The sequence below is a fragment of the Molothrus aeneus genome, chromosome 3 (assembly GCF_037042795.1).
Source record: "Molothrus aeneus isolate 106 chromosome 3, BPBGC_Maene_1.0, whole genome shotgun sequence".
Lineage (NCBI taxonomy): Eukaryota > Metazoa > Chordata > Aves > Passeriformes > Icteridae > Molothrus > Molothrus aeneus.
Window position 1 is genome coordinate 63,591,042 of NC_089648.1, and position 19,005 is coordinate 63,610,046.

Genomic DNA, 19,005 nt, shown 5'->3' on the forward strand with positions numbered 1-19,005 from the left:
ATTTCCACTGTAGAGCAAGTCTGAACACACTGTGAATACTGATAAAAATTACTTTAAAAAAAAAAAAGTCAAGGTAGTTATTAGTGATCAAAATATTTCCAGATGGAAAAGACACTGAAATGTGTTAGGATTGCATGCAGAACTGCAAGAAAAGATTAAAATGAAAGGTTTAAAGCATTACCAAAGCAATAACAGTGAATATTGACAAAGGTAACAAAGATCATGCTCAAAAGCAAGGGAAAATGTCAAATGAATTTGCAATCTAGTTGTGCTTACTAATCCTAGAAAAAGCATTATGTATTGAAATAAAGAGAAAATTAACCTATTACTTCATGTTTTCTAGTTGCATATTATTCAAGAGAGCCTCAATAAACTCAGTTAATAACTTGTATTTCTTTAAAGCGCAATGTTACACTTAATATCATTATGAAAATTGTGAAACACAAATGTAATACTTTTGATAACTAAAGAAACAAAGGCTGTGTATTTCTAAAAATTACTCACTGTGGAAATCAGTAGATTCAGTAAGAGCATATTAAACAAAGCTTTCATATATCCAGCACAGCCTTTTGAAAGTGATAGTGAATCAGCTGAAGGTGGATCATACAGTTTTTCACAGAGAAATCCTAATTGGTGGCAATTCAATAATTTCAAAGGTAGTATTGCATTTGCTAATAATAAATTCTTATAATGATTTTTTCTGCTGTGCTGCAATATGGTTGGTTCTCAGTGGCTGCGAACAGGTTATGCAGAATAGTTTACAGAATAGTTAGCTTGTTGGTGAACAGCAGTGGGAACAGAAAGTAAGAATATAAGGCTTTCTATAACTTGAGGTTTTGCTAATGTTGATGTAATATTTCATTGGGGCAAAGAAACCAGAAGGTTGAATTGTGGCCACAAACTTCCTGTGCTGACGAGACACTGTGGTGGGTCAAAGGGCCAGCAGCCAAGCATCCACACAGTTGCTGGCCCAGGTGGGCTGCAGGAGGGAACAGGAAGAATGAAAGCCAGAGAACTGGTGGGTCAAGATAAAGCCCATTTATTAGGTGAAAGAAGGAGGGGACAGAGACAAATGGTGCGAAGGCAGTCACTCATATCCTCCCACAGTCAGACTGACGCCCAGTCACTGAACAGCAGCCACCTTGGAAAGCTGCTCTTTCTTCCTCTGCCCCAGTTGTTGCTGAACATGATGTTAACATGGTAGGAAATAACCCCTTGACCAACTGGAGTCAGCTCTCCCAGCTGTCCCCCTCCTCAACCTTACAGCCACCTCCTCCATTCTCCCTCTCAGGAGGAGTGGAAAAGGGGCAGGAGCTGGAAAAAGAAAAAGCCTTGCTGTTTTACAAGTGCTGTTCAGCAACAGCCAAAACACTGTTGTGTTATCAGCGTTATTTCAGGCACCAGTTCAAAACACCATATGGGCTGCAGTGATGGATGCTAACTCCATCCCAGCCAGACCCAGAACAGTCCTCAGCCATGCAAGTTGATTTTTTCAGGAGGAAAGTTCAAGTGGAATGCCTGTTGAGGTTTCTCACTAATTTTAGGGACTTTCTTACCCTTGCTGATACTGTGGAAAAATGATGTTTTAGTTCCAGCAGCAAGGAGAGAAGATGCAGGGAGAGTAGCCTGAGTGAACATGTAGTTCTGGTAAGGAGTTTAAAAGGTAAGAATAAGTTAAATGTGTAGAAAGATCAGTGTAATGTGAGAAAGAAAAGATTATTTAAGCCAGGGATGGGAGTTCATAGAGACTATATAAACTGTTACATTTTCTTCAGAGGTTTGTTGTAGGGGGGGGTTTGATTTGGAAGGGAGTTGTTTGGGGTTTTTTTTCTCTTCATTTCTTGAACTTTCAGTTACCTTAGTCTTCTGCCTTCCTCCTCTGTTGGCAAGACTTAAATGGCTCTGTTGAAGGTCAGGATGGTACTATTTCATGCAATTAATCCTTTTTCTCCTTTAATATCCCAGTTCTAAAAGGTGCTTTAATTCTTTTCCTGACATCCTCTTTTGCATCTCCCCCACTTGTATGTAACCGCTAAAAATAAACCTTATTAAGTTATTATTTTCACTCCACCTGGTACTGCAAGGGTTTCCATCTAAACACCACTCTTACTGTGCTGATTCAGCATCACTGTTGTTTTCTGTCAATGTTTGAATAGAGCTGTATTTTGCAAATTTCAAGTGACTTATATGTCCTCTCTAGGTGTTGTGTTAGAGTGCTTTGAAAGGTGACAGTAACTAAAATACCAACAAATGGGAGTTCATTATCATCATCTTTTAGTTGGCCAATATTATGGCTGTAGGAAAGGGTTTTATTTATTCTCTGCTTTCACAGAGAAAGAGCTGTTAGTCTGTTCTAGAGTTTGAGGTTCAATGAACCTTTCTGGGCTCCCCAGTTCAAGAAAGACAAGGAGTTACTGGAGAGTGTCTAGCAAAAGGCTATGAAGATGATGAGGGACTGAAGCATCTCACTGCTATGAGGAAAGGCTAAGGGCCTGTTGAACCTGAAGAAGAGACAACTGAGATAGGATTTTATCAATGCATACAAATATCTCAAGGTCAAGACAGGGTCAGGCTTTTCAGTGGTGCCAGCAGCAAGATAAGTGGCAGTGGGCACAAACAGAAACACAGGAAGTTCCATCTAAATGTGAGGGAAAAACATCTCTACTGTGAGAGTGTCAGAGCACTGGAACAAGCTGCTGGTTGTGGATTCTCCTTCTCTAGAGATATTCAAAACCTGCCTGGACAAAATCCTGTGCAACCTGCTGTGGGTGAACCTGCTTTAGCACAGAGGCTGGAGTGGTTGATCTCCAGATCGTCTCTCCTTTCCTATCCCAACCATTCTGGGATTTTTTTTTTTTAGTATGTAATGAAACTGGAAGAACTGAGGGATACTTCTATGCAAATATAACTGCCTGTTAACATCCTGGAAGGTTAATATGTAATTATTTAAAATAATTGTGTTAGTTATACTGTAGAGGAGATAGAGAGTATCAGGAATCATTTAGTCAAAAGCTGTTGGAGTCTCCCTCTCTGGGAATTTCTCTTTTTAATATCATCAGTAATGTTGTGTTGATATACCAGATGTTCTCAGTAACTGTGATCTTTAGAAATTTCAAGTGATCAACAGCACTTGTACAAGTAGTCAGAAATGTGATCAAAAGACTCTTGAATTACCAAAAAAAAATCAGGAGGCAATGATTTCGTGATCTCCTGTGCAAACAAAAAGGTGAAGACTGCAAAGATAGATGGATTTCTCAAAAAAAACTGTTAAAATTAACTTCCGAAGTACCAGTACTAGGAGCTTTGCCTAAGCAAAGAATTACCTTGGTGAGCTGGGTCTATTAAAATTGCTCCTCAATATTTTAGAACCTTTTCATTCTTACATAGAAAATGAAGCTATTTACAGAGAGGAAGTTAATGTAGCGGGAAACTCAACATGGTTTTGTTATTTCCACAGTAGAGTATTTCTGATGTACTGAATCCTAGAAATTGAGACTTCTTGATAGGTCAGAAGCCCAAGGTCGCTTGTGTAGCAAGGCAGTGTTGATTAAGGTAGGGTTCTTTGGCTGCTGTGTCTGCGGGCTCTTTGCCCAGTCACACAGTAACACTACGAGCTAATAACTTTTTTGTAAAGAGCCATTCACGGTTGTGTCTGGTTGGAATGACTCGTTTCTTTTGAAACACTAGAGGGCTCACTGACTGCTTTTGGAGCTACCTTTTGCTTTCAGTGTATGTCCATAAATCTCCAAATGTCTGAGCAAGGATGTCCTTTCTTAGGAGTAAATTTACTCACTAACCTCTGTGGTTTTGTCTAAATCTAGGCTTTCTGGAAGAGTTCTGAAGAATACTTTGATTAGCCAAAAGAGATGAATTTGATCTGCTCAGTAAATTCTGGTAGGGTTTTTCATACTGGAATACTTCCTTAAGTTTAGGCAGAGCAGTGCTTTTTGGTTTATTGTTTGTTTGTTTGGGGGTTTTGTTGGTTTTTTTTTCTTGTCTGCTTGGCTTGTGGAATCCACACATTCTAATTTCCTAGGAAGCAATTAGATAAGTGTACCTGAGTAGTTAGCAGAATGGGAGGAAATTTTTGTCAAAAAACCCCAACAACCCATCTGATGTTCATTGGCATACAATAATAAATATTATTAGAAGGTAGTGGTCTACTGTCTGGGTTATCTTCCTGGGTTGTCTTGCTAGCTAGGGGTTGATGAGCTATAGGGTAATCAGAGTGGTTTCTGCTACAAAGTCATGCATACATTTATGATAGAATATCATTGAAGTGTCAATCCATGGGGAAAAACTAAAGGAAGGTGAATACATCTAGAACATCTTGTAGCATCACACACTTTGTGACTATTGTGGCTGGACTGAACCAGTCTGGAGCTGTTCCTGCCTTTCCCTCTTGGTAACTGATACCCGTGACAATCTGATTTGGGGAATCTGACAAGACAAAATTGAGACTCAAAACAAGAATATCACTTGCAGAAGCTTCTGTTTCCTGAACTGACTTGGTTTGGGAATAGATGACCACTGTATTTCTTATGCAAGAGGAGGAGCATTGGTGTGCTAGGAGAAAAAGGAGGGAAAAAGGGAAGAACAATGTTGGTGGTGGCTTGAGCAATTATAATGTTGTTATAGTACTACATCTTTAGGCCCTTTGATTCAGGCCACTTAATTACAAGTTTAGTTTATTTAAATTTTAAAAAAAGCTCTTTTGTGTGGTGTGCCCTGATTAAGATTAAGCAAATGAAAAGATTCTGATGTGATTGCATGAGAAAATAAGCTTTGACAAAGCTTAAGATTTAGCCTCCTGAAATCTCTGGGAGTTTGTATGTTGATATCTAAAGCTGAGCTTGCAGGTCTGGGATATGATGGCAGGGCAGAATAAGTCTTTCTTGTACAACAGGCAAACTACCAGAAAATTTCAATTGGTAAATTAGAAAATATGCTGTGGACAAATGATTGGTTTCATGCAGTCTTGATCCTTGTACCAGGCACTGAGAAGAGCCCATAGTCATAAAGCCTGCCAGTTGGCTGCCTATTAACAGTTCTGCTTTGAGACCAAAAGCCCCATCTTGGGAGAGCTCCTAAGCCATTCTGCAATGAAGTCAAGCAACAGAAACAGAAACACCATCCTGCTGGTCTCAGACCATGGATGGAAGCAATTCCATCCCACATATCACTGCTATCCATGGCCCAAGACCATTTCCACAGGGCCTCTGACTTGCCTTTCGGCTGAGATCTGACACCAGGCTAATCTTTTGCTTGAAAATGCTCACATATTAAGTGCCATTGCCAATTTTTGTATTTGTAAAGCTGGACCTGTAGTGTAGATTAACATCTGTGAATTTTCCTGCAGGATAGATGTGCATTTTTTTTCCCATTAATAGTGGAGAAATGTTTATTTTCAAGAGTATGGCAGTATTCTAAAAATCTGTTGTCATTTGTTATAGTATGGCTTAATGCAGATTTTTAATTGACATAATTTCTCTGAGATTTGAGCAAAGGAAAGAGGAAAGGAGAAAGTGCAGGATTACTATTATCAGCATGTCCCAAGGCTGCTGCTTTTAAATTTAGGATTATAACTGTTATTTAACAAAATTATCCTTGACACACAAGGCCTCAAGAAGAGATCTAAAAGCAAGGACAGAGCAGTGTTGTCATCTGACAGCCTGAAGCACTATCTCTGAAAAGGTCTGAAATTGTCACTTTTTGTCTAGATGATGACCTCTGGCATTTCCAGCACTACTCTGCCTTGTGGAAGAGGGGAGGAAGAGCAGCAAGGTGGCAAAATCTTTCTTTCTGTTACATAAAGTAATGCTGCTTGTGGTGACCTTTAAAGAAGACTATTCCTGAGCAGGTGTTAAAACTGGTGATTGCCAAGGAGAGGTGTTGGACCTGCTGGAGTGGCAGTGGTTTGTCACCAGGCCTGCAGAGCTGTGTGCATTCTTCTCACCAGATGTTTGGGGAGGGGCACGTGGGCTCCTGGACATGCACCTGGACCACTGAAAAAAGATCACACCAGATATGCCCGGTGATGGTGGTAGAGAGTGTGAGCCTTTCCTGAGTCAACCCACTCCCCTGACTTCCATGTGGATGCCCCCTGCTCTTACCACAGCACTGCTGTGCTGGGCTCTGCAAGGCTGTTTCCCAAAGCAGTATTTATCTGTGGTGCACCTTTTCTTGTGCAAAATGTGATTTGGTGGTGATAAGTTGTAAAGGTTTTTGTCTCTTTGTGCAAAATGACACGTGAAAGTAGCTACAGATGCATTTATAGTCATAAAAGATTGTATTGTACAAACCTCAAAACATTTTCTAGGTGTTCTGCCTGCCCACTTTACCATCATTCTATTGTTATTAGCTGTGCTGAGTTTGAACCAGCTCATTTTATGCAAGCAGGTCTCTGCCAGAATCTGAAAACTGCTGAAAGCTTTATGTTCTTAAAGAATCTAAAGGTTCTAGGGGGAAGACCTTCTTTAAAAATGTTACTTTCCTCAGTTTCTGAGATGTATGCTTAAGGGAAATAAATTCTCAATTGAATTGGTATATGACCCAATGAACTCCCATCCTAAAAATTGATTATTTTTGAGTGTGTCTTGACCATAAGCTTGCAGGTAACAAAAGTGGAGAGGACAGTTGTGTAATTCTTTTAGCAGCCATCCCACTGCTACCTGGAAAACAGTGCCACTGTTATTCTTTATTGAATATTTCATAGATCTATGTATACAGCAGGAATTCGGTTAAGAATTGTATTAAATATTTTTAATATTGAGAATATTCTCAAGTTGGTGTTTGCTGTGGCTTCTTGCTAAATCAACATCATAATCCTGCTTTGGTTTCCCTACAGATGATGAAGCATGCCTGGGATAATTATAAGCGTTACGCATGGGGATTAAATGAACTGAAACCCATATCTAAGCAAGGACATTCAAGCAATTTATTTGGTGAGTACAGTGTATTTTTGTGCTTAGTGACGTTAGCATAGAACAGTAAATCAGCTGAAAAGCTTATAAGTGATAAACATGCTTTCTTGCTGCTCCCTGTCATGCAGCATGATGTTTCTTGCTTCTGTTATGTGTAAAAAGTAACAGTAAATGTAGGTGCTTTCTATGACTTTTATAGATTAGTGTCTGAATGAGAATAAATGGAGCATGGCATTGTTGCATGATAAAAATACAGTTTTGCTGCAATAAATACTGTCCTGTCTTAAACATTTACTATGGAAATCATTGATGCCACATTCAATAAGCAGGAAACTAAGGGGGAGGGTGTGGAGAAGGGGAAAAACCCTATACAAGGAACAAACAATACTCTCTACACTCATGAAGGTAGCTAAAGCTGTGTGCAGTTCTTCGGAATTTATTTCCATTTCTTATAAATATTTGTTAATTTGTACCAGAGTCCCTTATCAGGCTTTCTTTTTCATTAATATAACTGTTGTTTGCACCTCTAAATATTGTACAGGAGATTAGCACAAGTTGTTATCAGTGTAGAACAAATATGGGACTGAAAAGTTCTATTAGGAGAGGCACACTGCAGAAATCCAGTGTAATGAGGCAAGACTTCCTCGGTGTCCAAGTGGGACTTGTGGCTGAAGAGAAACAGCATTCTGAGGAAGCATAAATACAGTCCTATGAACTGTCATTATCTTCAGTTTTGCAGAAAAATGAAGAATTAAACTGTTTGACACCAATTTTTCTATTCAAATAACTTGTTTTTCAAACAGAAAGCTGAAAAATTACTATTTCTATAGCTGAGACAAAATCAATACATCATTTTGATTTTAACAGGAACTTACTTTGTTGAATGTTTGCAAAAGATAGCTTGAAGTGGAAACATTTCCTAAAACAGCCTAAATAGAGCACTTATCAAATCCCCAACTATATTTGGAGGTTGCTTAGAGACAGCAGTTGTGATTACAGAAATAAGTTGGAAAACACACAACATCTACTTTGATCTTGCTGCACTGCTTGGCTACACCAAGGTAATATTAAAAAAATGTTAATAAATAATTATTATCTAGTTAGTTATTGGACTTCTTTTTGAGTTCTTGAAACCAGAGTAGTTTGAGTTAACTTCAAGGCTGAGTCATCATGTTTCTTTTTCCTTCTCTTCTCTGAAAATGAAAACTATTTATTGTCTTCAGGAGAATGATAATTGTGTGATTTAATATGTTTGAGGAACTATTTATTGGAATTCTGTTTTCTTGCAGTACAACAAAATGTCATAAAATTTCTTGAAAATTAAAACTCTTAATGTAGTTTCCTTTGAAATCAGAAGTGGTATATGCATTTCTAAGGTTTGAATTAATGATAATATTGCATGGATTTGCAGAAAAAGCTGGAGATGTATTGACTTGTGAAATTCTCAAGTAGGAGTTCTGTGGACATTGCATAAGTTTAAGTCACTTCAGGCACAATTCTCTGTGAAAGAGGACAAGTGTTGAATTGAAAAATAAAACTATTTAAAGGAGTAAGAGGCAGAGTCAGTCTAAATGCAGATCAGTTTCTCATCATGGTCATCTGGTATATGATCTTATTGCTGAGGAATTTTCCTTAGAAACACCTTCAGTCTTATTGATCTTGGTGCAAATAAAAATAAACATGAGGTCCCTTTCTGCTGAATTGCTTTACAGAATACCACAAAGAGCAGCATATCTGCAAGCAGGTCTGCCTCACCCTTGCCCGAATCCATAGCTACCTTTTGTTCTTTACAAACAAAACCTTGTTTCTGTAAGTGTACTCAGATTTATTAGATCTGATCTCTACCTTCATGTTTGAATTCAACAAATGCCACCTTTTTCATAAAACAATAAAATAGTGATCTGTTTGTGTGTTGGGTTTCTTTCCTTCATGAAAGGACAGACAAGTTTCCTTATCTTCCTTGTTTCTTATTTTAAAAAAGGATTTAAAAAATTGCAAATGGTTGACTGATTTAAGGTAATTCTGAGTTGTATTAGTGGAGAATAGGTTACCTTCAGCTCTGTGCCCTGTGAATTTCCTCCCAACCTTCAGAAATCATGTAAGACCTTCAGTTCACTGTCATCCATCATAACTATCTCCAATTTGCCAAGATTGTCTTTTCTTCTTGCTGCCAGGTCTCAGTTGTTTTAAAAATGCAAGTTTGGAATCATCTCGGTATCAGTAAAATACAGCACATTTCATTAGGCGCTGTTTGATCCCTAATGAAACACTTTCCCTCCTTTGAATTAATTGCTGCATTTACATTGCTTTGCAAATACTGGGAGTGGCTGTTATGGGATACTTTTATATCTCACTGTGAGAAACAGAAGAGTCCAGTGCTGTGTGGTGCTTTATGTTGTAAAAGTTACAGTACAGCTCTCCTGACACAGAAGGGGAGAGCTGTTTTCAAATTATACTGCTTCTAAGGTTTTTTTTGGAAGTATAAATGCATGGCTCCTTTCAATCTCCATTTTGCAGGTAGATTGAAATGACTGCTGTGTCTTGAAGGCAAGTCATAACTGTCATGCCGTGTTTCTCAGAAGGACAAAAATAAGATGACTTTTGAGAGGTGTAATTACATGGATGTGGCTTAGGAAATAACATCATGAAATATGGGCACTATACCAGGGCTAGGAGAAGAGGAAAATGGCCATTGGGGTGTTGATAGGAGAAAGGGTAGGGACAACTGGTGGTTCTAATTTTGGGGGAAGGAAAAGAACCCTGCCTTAGCACCTTGTACTAGTGCTAAATTACTAGTAGTAGAGCTAATCTTTAGCTGAAGACTTTTTGCTGAACTTGGAAATTACTTATTTTGTCCTAAACTCAGGCCACGAAAACAAGTTGTGAAATCAAGGAACTGCCTTGGTCTTGCTGGTGTTCTGCAGGCAGTGTGTGTGTAAGGGTGTATGTGATAAGCTGAGAAAGTCTTTAGACTGGCAGACTGTAGATATATTTATGTTATGAGCAGAAGGTGCTTTCTCTCACATGTGCATGCCAAGAATAATGTACTTTTAGAGAAACACTGAAAGATTTCTCCTTGAAGCCAGTGCCACATACGTGCCTCTGACCATTGGCAATGTCTTTTCAGCACATCCATGCAATGTTTTTATTTCCTTTGTACTTGCCGTGTTAGGTTTTACCATGCTGTAGCAACTATTTGAAAAGACAGAAATATTCTTATTGTTTTAATTACATGAAGTGTACAACTGTTTCTAGATTAATCAAATAAATTGGAATAGCTCAGCATCTGTTTGCACCATATCTGTCCATTAGCAAGACAGGGCATATCTCCTGGTATGACTTCTTCCACGAGTACTAATTCTTCTCTGACTATTCCTAGTAGAAAGTAGGCCATGAGAAAGTGCTGTTACTTTTTAATTCTTTAACCTTTATCTTTCAGTTCAGTTTACCATTAACAAGGTTAGCTAAAGCAGAGATTTATTAATCTACCTTCCTACTGCAAAAGTGGCAAAATCACAATTTTGCTTTTTTTTCATAGCACTCTACCACCAGCCCCTCAAACTAGGGCTATTCCTCTCTAAGCCTTCTGAACTAATTTTAAAACTAATGAGTGTTGCTGCGCTAGCAGAGAACTCTTTCTAGAAGTGTTTTCTGCACTTAAATGACTGTAACTAAAGGGCTTTTTTAATTATCTGAAGCTGTGTTTCATGTACAGTATTGCCAGTTTGATATTATAACTTGTAGGCATAGTATAATTAATCTCTGCCAATGAAAAGGGACCTTTTCTGGAGGCAAAAAGGGAAGCATTTAATAAATACTCACAATCTGCAAACCCCAAAGTACTATAATTTAGTAAGATCCTGTTCCTCCCACTTTGAACTGTTTTTTGTCATTTCTTTTATGGAGTGTTGAGGTGTATGAATATTTTTAAAGCCTGCCAAAATTTATATCCAAAACTGTCTTGGCAGTATATAGCAATGTGTCTTTTCAAACTCTAAGTCTATTAATATAGCCTAGGCAATTAATTATGCATGTGTTTAATCAATATATTAATTTAAATTGAAAGGACTCAAAATCTTCCCCCTGCCCCAGTCTTGTTTGTCTTCACTCTTCCTGCTGTATTCCTAGAAATTTTGTGTTTTGGTATGTGGTGGAAGCAAGCCTGACATCTAGCTCAACTAAATTAACTTGTGTTAAGAATAACATTAGCAGATATGTGGATGAATTACTCAACGCAGCATTTTTGAGAGGAGGTCATGTTGCATAACAATGACAAGTGTATTGTCGTTTTAGATTTCTAAAAAACATTTTTCAGGCTTATTACTGGCCTCTCACAGGAATCTGTTACTGCTGAGGCCACACTCTCAAATTACTTATCCCAACACTGAAAAATCAAATGACCAGAGTGAAATTTGGCAGTGCAAATAAGTTATTTGGGGTAGCTTTGACAATGGCAAACTGCAAACAGTTCCACAAATCCAGAAGAATTTCCCAACAGGCGATAATTGCACTTAGAAATAGAAAATGTTCCTAATTTAAACTGGCTTTTAGTAAAGCAGGAGATATAGTTCTGAGTTAATGCACAGAACGGGCAGGCTTGAGCTCACAGTAAGCAGTAAAGCTTGACAGCTTTCCAGAACAATATGTGGGGGTCCATAAAAAGTGGCATAGATGGGAGCAAGGATTTATTGTTCCTTGTGGGGAGTGATATCCTTTGTAAGGAAGGGGTGGAGATAGCAAATTACTAGGCAGCAGGTTCAGACAAAAGAAGGTGGTTCATAACAAAACATGTAGCTGAGCTGCATGGTGCCAGAAGCGTGGTAGATGCCAAAGGCTTCTGCAGGAAGCACAGAGATAAGCAATGAAGGAAAAAATATTTAAACTTTATCAAAGTCAAAGACACCAGAGCTGGCTCTAAAATGCACAGTTGTATAAAATACTGGAGATTTGGAAGAGCTTTATAGAAATATCACTAGATTGTTTAATGTTACATATATGAAAAACTAGATTTGTTCAAAATTGAATTAATTTTTCTTTCCACTCTCTTACCAGGTGTGAATAGTCACTGAAATTAAAAGTGTTAATATTGCAGAGGGTTTGCCAGTACTTGAGTCAAGAGTTTCATGTTTTGGCATAGCACACTTTAATAATTAATCACTCTTGACACTTTAAATTGCTAATGATATTGCATAGGAACCTTTTCAGTGAACTTTAAATAAAGGAAAACACTGTTCTAAGATATGAGTCAGCTTTTGAAGCAACGCGCCAAGAAACCTCCAGCACAAATCAAAATGTTGCTTTAGTCAAACCTGTATGTATTCTCAAATGCCAACTTGGTGTCCAAGGGATGGGAGGAAATTTTAAATTATTAAGTGCACCAACATGCATTGATTCTGAAGTATTCTATTTCTGGCTATATCTAAAAGCCTGGTCTAGACAAGTGAGAACTTATTTTGGCACACACTTCAAAGGGTTTGGCCATAAGCCAGGTGTGGTTCTTCAACCATATGGCCATATAAGCTCAGTCACAGAGCTGTGCTAATAAGGTTGTCACTCACATCCAGAGCAGTTCTCCCTGCAGTGGCATCCTGGAAACTCATACAAAGTTACTCATCCTCTGATCACTTTTCTTATTCTGCTCTTGCTGCCCAATCCTGAGATGCTACTGCATTCTCTGACGTAATCTCTTCTTTTATTTGCACGCACGTACACTGGCGCTGTTGGATATTAAAAAACATGCAATTTAAATGGGCTGACTGTGCATTACCCAGAGGAGATATAGGCTACCTGTGCTTTTAATAAGCTGTTGTGCTTAACAGTCCACAAATCTTGTTAGCAATATGCTCTTTTTTGTTTTTTCTTCCAGATCATTGCTTAAGATTTTAAGTGTTAAACTGGAAAGGAAGTTTGTCGGTGTTTCTCAATAGTCTACTGAAAATTTTGTGTTGACTGATTTCTTTTGCATTCTTTTCAGCTAATAGTAGTCTATTCTATATGTTCTCTATTAATCCCGTGGAGTAAATTATGCTGTCAGTAAAGAGGAGTGATAAAAGTAAAGGGTTAACAACAGAAGTAAAATGGCGCATATGTGAGTACCTGGTCTGGAGGCTTTGATAGACACTAATGATTCTTCATTTTGGTAGGCTTTTACATCTGATTATCTCTTTTATCATCAAAATTACTTCCTTTAACTTATGTTTTATGAGTTTCAAGTTCATTTTCTCTACTTTGAGTACATATATATTTAGTTATCTGCAAAATATATCTGTATTTACCTGAGGTCTATGAATTTTATCCAAGTCTTTTTTGTGATCTTCCTCCTGCCTAGGGCAACTCTGAAACTCTACCACTGTGACTGCAACTTGGCTCATACTCTGTAACGCAGAGTTAGTCAAATTTGTAGCAGTGCTAAAGGTGTATAGGAAAACAGTCCTCTTGTCCAAATATTCTGTGTCATGAGTGTGTACTGTAATTGCTTAGCAATAATCTTTGCTTCTTGTAGACCATGACTGCTGTGTAATTCCTTGGGAATGTTGTGTAGGAACGAACAAGTGATAACCATATTTAATAATTTATGTGCTGTGCTTTGAGAAACATAGCTTATATAGGCTTGTGAAAGGTTTGGTCTTATCCCATAATAAGGAATGTTCATTTAATTTCTTTGCACTCCTTCCCCCAGACTCACCACTGGTTTGTCTGACTGGTTATTAATGAACTGTTCAGCATCACAATTTCCATACTACTCTCAAATTTAAGTTATTCTGCTGACTGACTTAGCACAAAGTGCGGTTGTTCACAAGTCATAATTCTGGCCTCTAAACTGACTCTTTCTCTATTCTTTTGTCTTTTATCAAGAACTTGGAAGCGCAGCTGTTTGAGACAAACTTGACTAAGTGTCACATTAATTGTTTTATTCCATTTTCTGAGCATTCAGAATAATAGCAGAAATAATTTCAAATAAAGTAAGATCTACTTGAGATTCTAGCATTTTTTTCAAACTGTGCTCTAAGCAGGCCACAAATATGCCAGGTTCAGGGGAAAAAAATCATAATAAGTAGGTGACTCCAAGGGTGATTTCTCAATAAGTTTTCTCCTTATTTTCTCCTCTTCTACTTCTGACTTAGTGGTGGGTTGCAGCTCAAGTACTAATCCTTAAAATTGAAAGCTTAACTGTTTAGTGGTGGTGTTAGTTGTATTACAAGAGGATTATCACAAAGAATGTCTTTGCATGGTGAGCCTATCACAATCCACTGAAGCAAATCAGATTATCGATGGTTTTTCTGTAAGTAGAGCTCAGTTGTAAAGGTTCACTGGGAACTGCTTTTGTTGTATGGAGTTACCAGACATCTCCAGAGCTTTTGCAGTAGTGATCTTGAGCAGATGTCCTCCAGCACTTTTCCACTCTCACTTTCTCATAAGCTCAGGAAAAATATAAATTGCTTAGCCAAGTTTAAAGAATACTGTTCCTTTAATATTAGAGAAGGGCAGCCAAGTTCCAAATAAGCTCTTGGAGGATATTATGTTTTTCTTACTAAAGCAGGCTGCAGTTTTATTAGTGGAATATCTGGGGGAAAATGTAGAGATTCCTTCCTTCAGAGTAGGAAAGTGACATTCCAAAAGTGGCTGGTATAGACAGCTGCTAAAATAGAGAAAATAGCTGATTCGGTTAAATGTACCAAATAACTGTTGTAACAACCTCAAATATTATTTTGTTAAGACAGTGACTGAGAGTAGATTTCTTTCTTAAATATGAAAAATTGAATTCTGATATTTGATAAGTTTATAAAATTAAGTTTACTTTTTCATCAGGTATTTCAGAGACAAGAGGATAATCAAGTTCCTTAATTAGTTGTAGCTACTATCTTGTTATTCCCCTGGTATAATCAATTCCAGAATGAGTAGTCAGCTATTCACCTGACTCATTAGCCCTGCTGAGGGAGACAGAGATTGGACATAATGACTTTCTCTGTTGATTGCAACCTAAATTATTTTCTAATTCTAAATATTTCCTTCTGTATCAGTCTTCTCTAAAATATAACAGTGGTCTTCCTTTCATTATGAAAACTGCAGGAGCCAAGTAAGGAAATAAAAGTCTTAGTAGAGTGGTCAAAATTGAATTTTTGACATTTTCCCATAAATAGGAATTAAAACTCTTCCTAGACAAAAATGATATTTTGAAAAGGTCAAGGTAAATTTGGAGTAAGCATGGAAAAGTGTTTTGAGTGACTGTGTTTTCTTGAACCCCACTGTCCACATTAACCTTTCAGTACAGGATGATGAACATTTAATCCATTCCAAAGCCAACATACTGGTGATATTTCATCTTGCAGTGTTAGGTCAAGGCTACCTCTTACCCATCTCTGTAACAGAGGTAGAAGGGTGCCAGTTTTGCAGACCACCAGTGCCTTGCTCTGAAAACCAGGGCCTTGCAGCCCTTCCTGAGCTGACAAATCCATGTGTGCAGGTTTGCCTTTGCCTCCCCCAGTGCTATCTTATGCAGACTGTACTTCTTAAAGGGCTTTCCTAACTAAAATGGGATCAATACTCACCAGCTTCTTAAAGCTTTATGTATATGTTTGAGTATAAAAACAAAAAAACAGCTGATTGTTTTTGTTCCAAACTGGAAGAAACAGGAATTTCTCAATTACCGAGATTTACTGGGTTTTGTGTTATTTTACGGTGAACTGTTCTGTCAGTGGTTTAAAATGCAAAAATATGGCTGAAAATACAGTGCATTAGAGCAGCTCTTCAAAAGTTCATTAGTGGAAGAAATACTTAAATATTATGATGTTGTGTTGTGGCATGGGAGTCAAAGGGCTGTGAATTACTAGTTACCACTTGAATGCTTATGCACCCAGTTTTTAACTGGATTAATTGAAATTGGATTTTGAAATTAGAATTAATTTAAATTAATTAGATCTAACTGAAAAGTCTTCTGTTGGAAAGTAAATCGCTGGCTCTTCATGTATTTCAGGTAACATACAAGGAGCAACAATCGTGGATGCCCTTGATACACTATACATCATGGAAATGAAAGAGGAGTTCAAGGAAGCCAAGGAGTGGGTTGAAAAAAACTTGGATTTCAATGTGGTAAGGAGCATTGCTGATTAAATTTTAATGCTGTGTTTAGTCTCCAAGTGCCAACTGAGGACTGGGTTCTTGGTATTACCAGCATAATGCAAGGCTAAAGAATTTAGATTATTGATAGATAAAGCAGGAAGCTGAAAGATAGGAAATCTACTGCTCTGCTTATATGCTGTTTTTCAGTCAGAGAGATTTAGGTAGATGGAAGGCAATGAGCTGGACTGGAGGAAGGAAAAAGGAAATAGAGTATTTGTCATTATAAAGTAAAAAACAGCCTTTTCAGCTTTTTTGGATAGAAGAATTGGGACCCTTCAAGCATTAATTTTTTCATTATGCAAACCTTTTACATTTTCCCTTTATGAAATCTACAGATTTTAGTTGTGTTTATGGAAAGGTACATGCCATACATACTACTTAGGTTCCTTTGTCTACTCCAGTAAAGTTGAATATTATGAGTTAGGCTGAACTATTGGCACATCTGAACTGCTTTAGTCTTAGGAAGCATCAGGTCCTCACAGCTGCATGTACAAATCACCCTATTAAGTGGCAAATGTGCAGCTGACGGCAAAGTTCATTATTAAATTTTTATTCTAGAAAGGCCTTGAACAAGTAGGAACCTCTTCAATTAAATGGCAAAGTCCCAGGTTTAGTATTTGTTTCTTTTTTTTTTTCCTTTTGGGTTTTTTTTGGGCCAGAGGATTTATTGTTGGGTGCAGAGAGCTGATGAAGCACCTCTGATCACTGTAAAGTAAGCACAGTACACTGAGCACTTGAAAGCTCTTGTAGTTGACATGCTTAATGTTAGAAACACTTTCTGAAAACAAAGTACTCTTTCTAATAAGTAATGCAAAAGTCAGGTTTAATTAGGGTCTCTTCCATGCTTGAAAATTAATTATCCTTTTAAGGAGTTAATAAGAGTGGATGTAGCATAGTTTATATAAGCAGTAATTTAGTATGCATTTATATTTACATTTAGAATGTAAATAGAGGGTATTAAACAGTGCTCCTGTGTAGTGTCAGAAGCCTGAATGACATACTAATTTTATTTTGTGCATAAAATTTTTTTCCCTAAAGGTATTTTTGTAATACTAAATTCCTGTCTTATTAGCTTGGTATTATCAAGATGTTTAAAAACCAGGATAAGACAGCAGAAAATAACAAACTCCACTTAAAAGGATGAGCTGAGCTCTACTTGGAGGAACATTGTAAAGCTTTGTAAAGTGATTTACATTATTAACATGAAAATCTTTGGGTTTACATATATCTTGATATATTTCGTACTGGAAACTTTTAGATGGTATTGCCTACATTTCCTCTTTTTGATGTACCTTTTTTTTCTCAGTAATGCTTATAAGCTAAGAAAATGTTGGAAATTTCATATTCCATTAGCTGTTCAATGCAGGAGTCAAGCTGATTTACCAAAGCAGCTTCACAGATAACACTGACGTGCGTCACTAACAGTATATTGTTACTGATATTCCTGTAAATAGCAGCCTGGAGTTCAACACCTCACAAAATTATTTTCATAATACTTCATAATCATATGTAATTGAATTTTACATTGGCATCAGCAGTGAGTAGATGAATTTTCCCAAACTGGAACAAGGAAATTAAAATAAATAACTGCGATGCCAAATTTAATAATGGATGCCCGTTTGTTTAATGGCGGCTGGATTGTTGGAAGCTACTCAACTTGCACTTTTATTTAGTTTTCCACTTTAAGTATAGATTTTAGATTCAAATGCCATTTTGTGTTTATATCTTACAGTTTAAAGAACAGCAGTTCTCTTTTGTGTTGAAGTGTTTATCATGTATCAGACCTTACATGACATATTCTGCAAAAATGTTATGTACACTATTACTTGCTTCTGTTTTAGAAACCTTTGTCCCATTAAAGTGATTTATTTGGAATAACTGACTCACATATCCTTAAGAGTTATTTCTTCTGAGTAGTATAAACTTGTCTTTGATGTTTCTGATCATTTCCTGGGCAGGGACTGCTTAATCAGCATATTTCCATAAGTAGAATACGTTTTTCTCTTCATTTATTCTTAGAACCATGTCTTTCAAATCTTTAATTTTCTTTAAGATGTTATTTACAAAAATTGCTGTGACTGTATTCTGTAGCAGAATTTTTACTCCTTATGTTCTCTCTCAATGCAGCTGGATATAGGAAAATTTTACAAACTCCAGAAGATTCACCAAACTATTTGGCCAGCACTCACACCACTCTCAACACCTGATCATAAAAGTTGCCTGGTGTTACTTTGTAAAGTAGGCACTAGTTTATCCACATGAAAGGATTTATGGAATAAAGATGACTTAATGGGAAATGGCAACGTCTCCTTAAGCGTTGGATTTCAATCTCGCAGTTCAATGAATTAGATGTCAGGGTTGCTCTTCTTTACCTTTCCCAAGATAGGTTTTGATTTTGAGGGAAAACTCTAGTTAAGTCAGCAGCACCTTTCTTGGCAAACTTGTGCACTTTAGTAAGCTTGTCAGTGGGTATGTTTAGAAGCTTTCCCTTTTGGAGTGTAACACAGGCTATTTTCATTAAAGCTACAGCTGGTAGCCCTGTGATTTTATAACTGAGATATCCACATTGCAATGCTTGGAGCTTTTTTATGTCACAACTGCTGACTTTTTTTTTTAAATTTGAAACCTTGCAGAAGTTTGAGCTAAACTGAGCCATTCCTTCAGGAATTATGTTGCATTTTCTGATTCTGTCAATATTATAATATAGACATACTTTTGGAAAAAGATGATATTTGCAGTGGCTAAATCCATGGTCTTAGCTTTGAGTAGCACGATGGATATGTGCTCTGTTCTCTCTTAAATCACTTCATGTGTCTGGGGGATTCATCTTTGCTCTTCTAATTAATATAGCCAAGGCTTTGTTCTGACCTCCCCACCCAGGCTGCTGCCCACACGCCCCTCCACAGTGCACAGCCCAAGGCTGCAGCTGATGGGCTGGGCTCTGTATCAGCAGGTTACAAGG

General features: G+C 37.4%; 1 protein-coding gene across 1 annotated transcript in view; it reads left to right on the forward strand.

The window, feature by feature from the left end:
- The window catches only part of MAN1A1 (mannosidase alpha class 1A member 1), a 140,095-nt gene that overhangs the window by 29,801 nt on the left and 91,289 nt on the right, over positions 1–19,005 (forward strand). The window contains exons 2-3 of the mRNA XM_066547076.1: positions 6,848–6,944; positions 15,898–16,013. Coding sequence (XP_066403173.1) covers positions 6,848–6,944; positions 15,898–16,013 — 213 coding nt within the window. The remainder of the gene's footprint in view (positions 1–6,847; positions 6,945–15,897; positions 16,014–19,005) is intronic.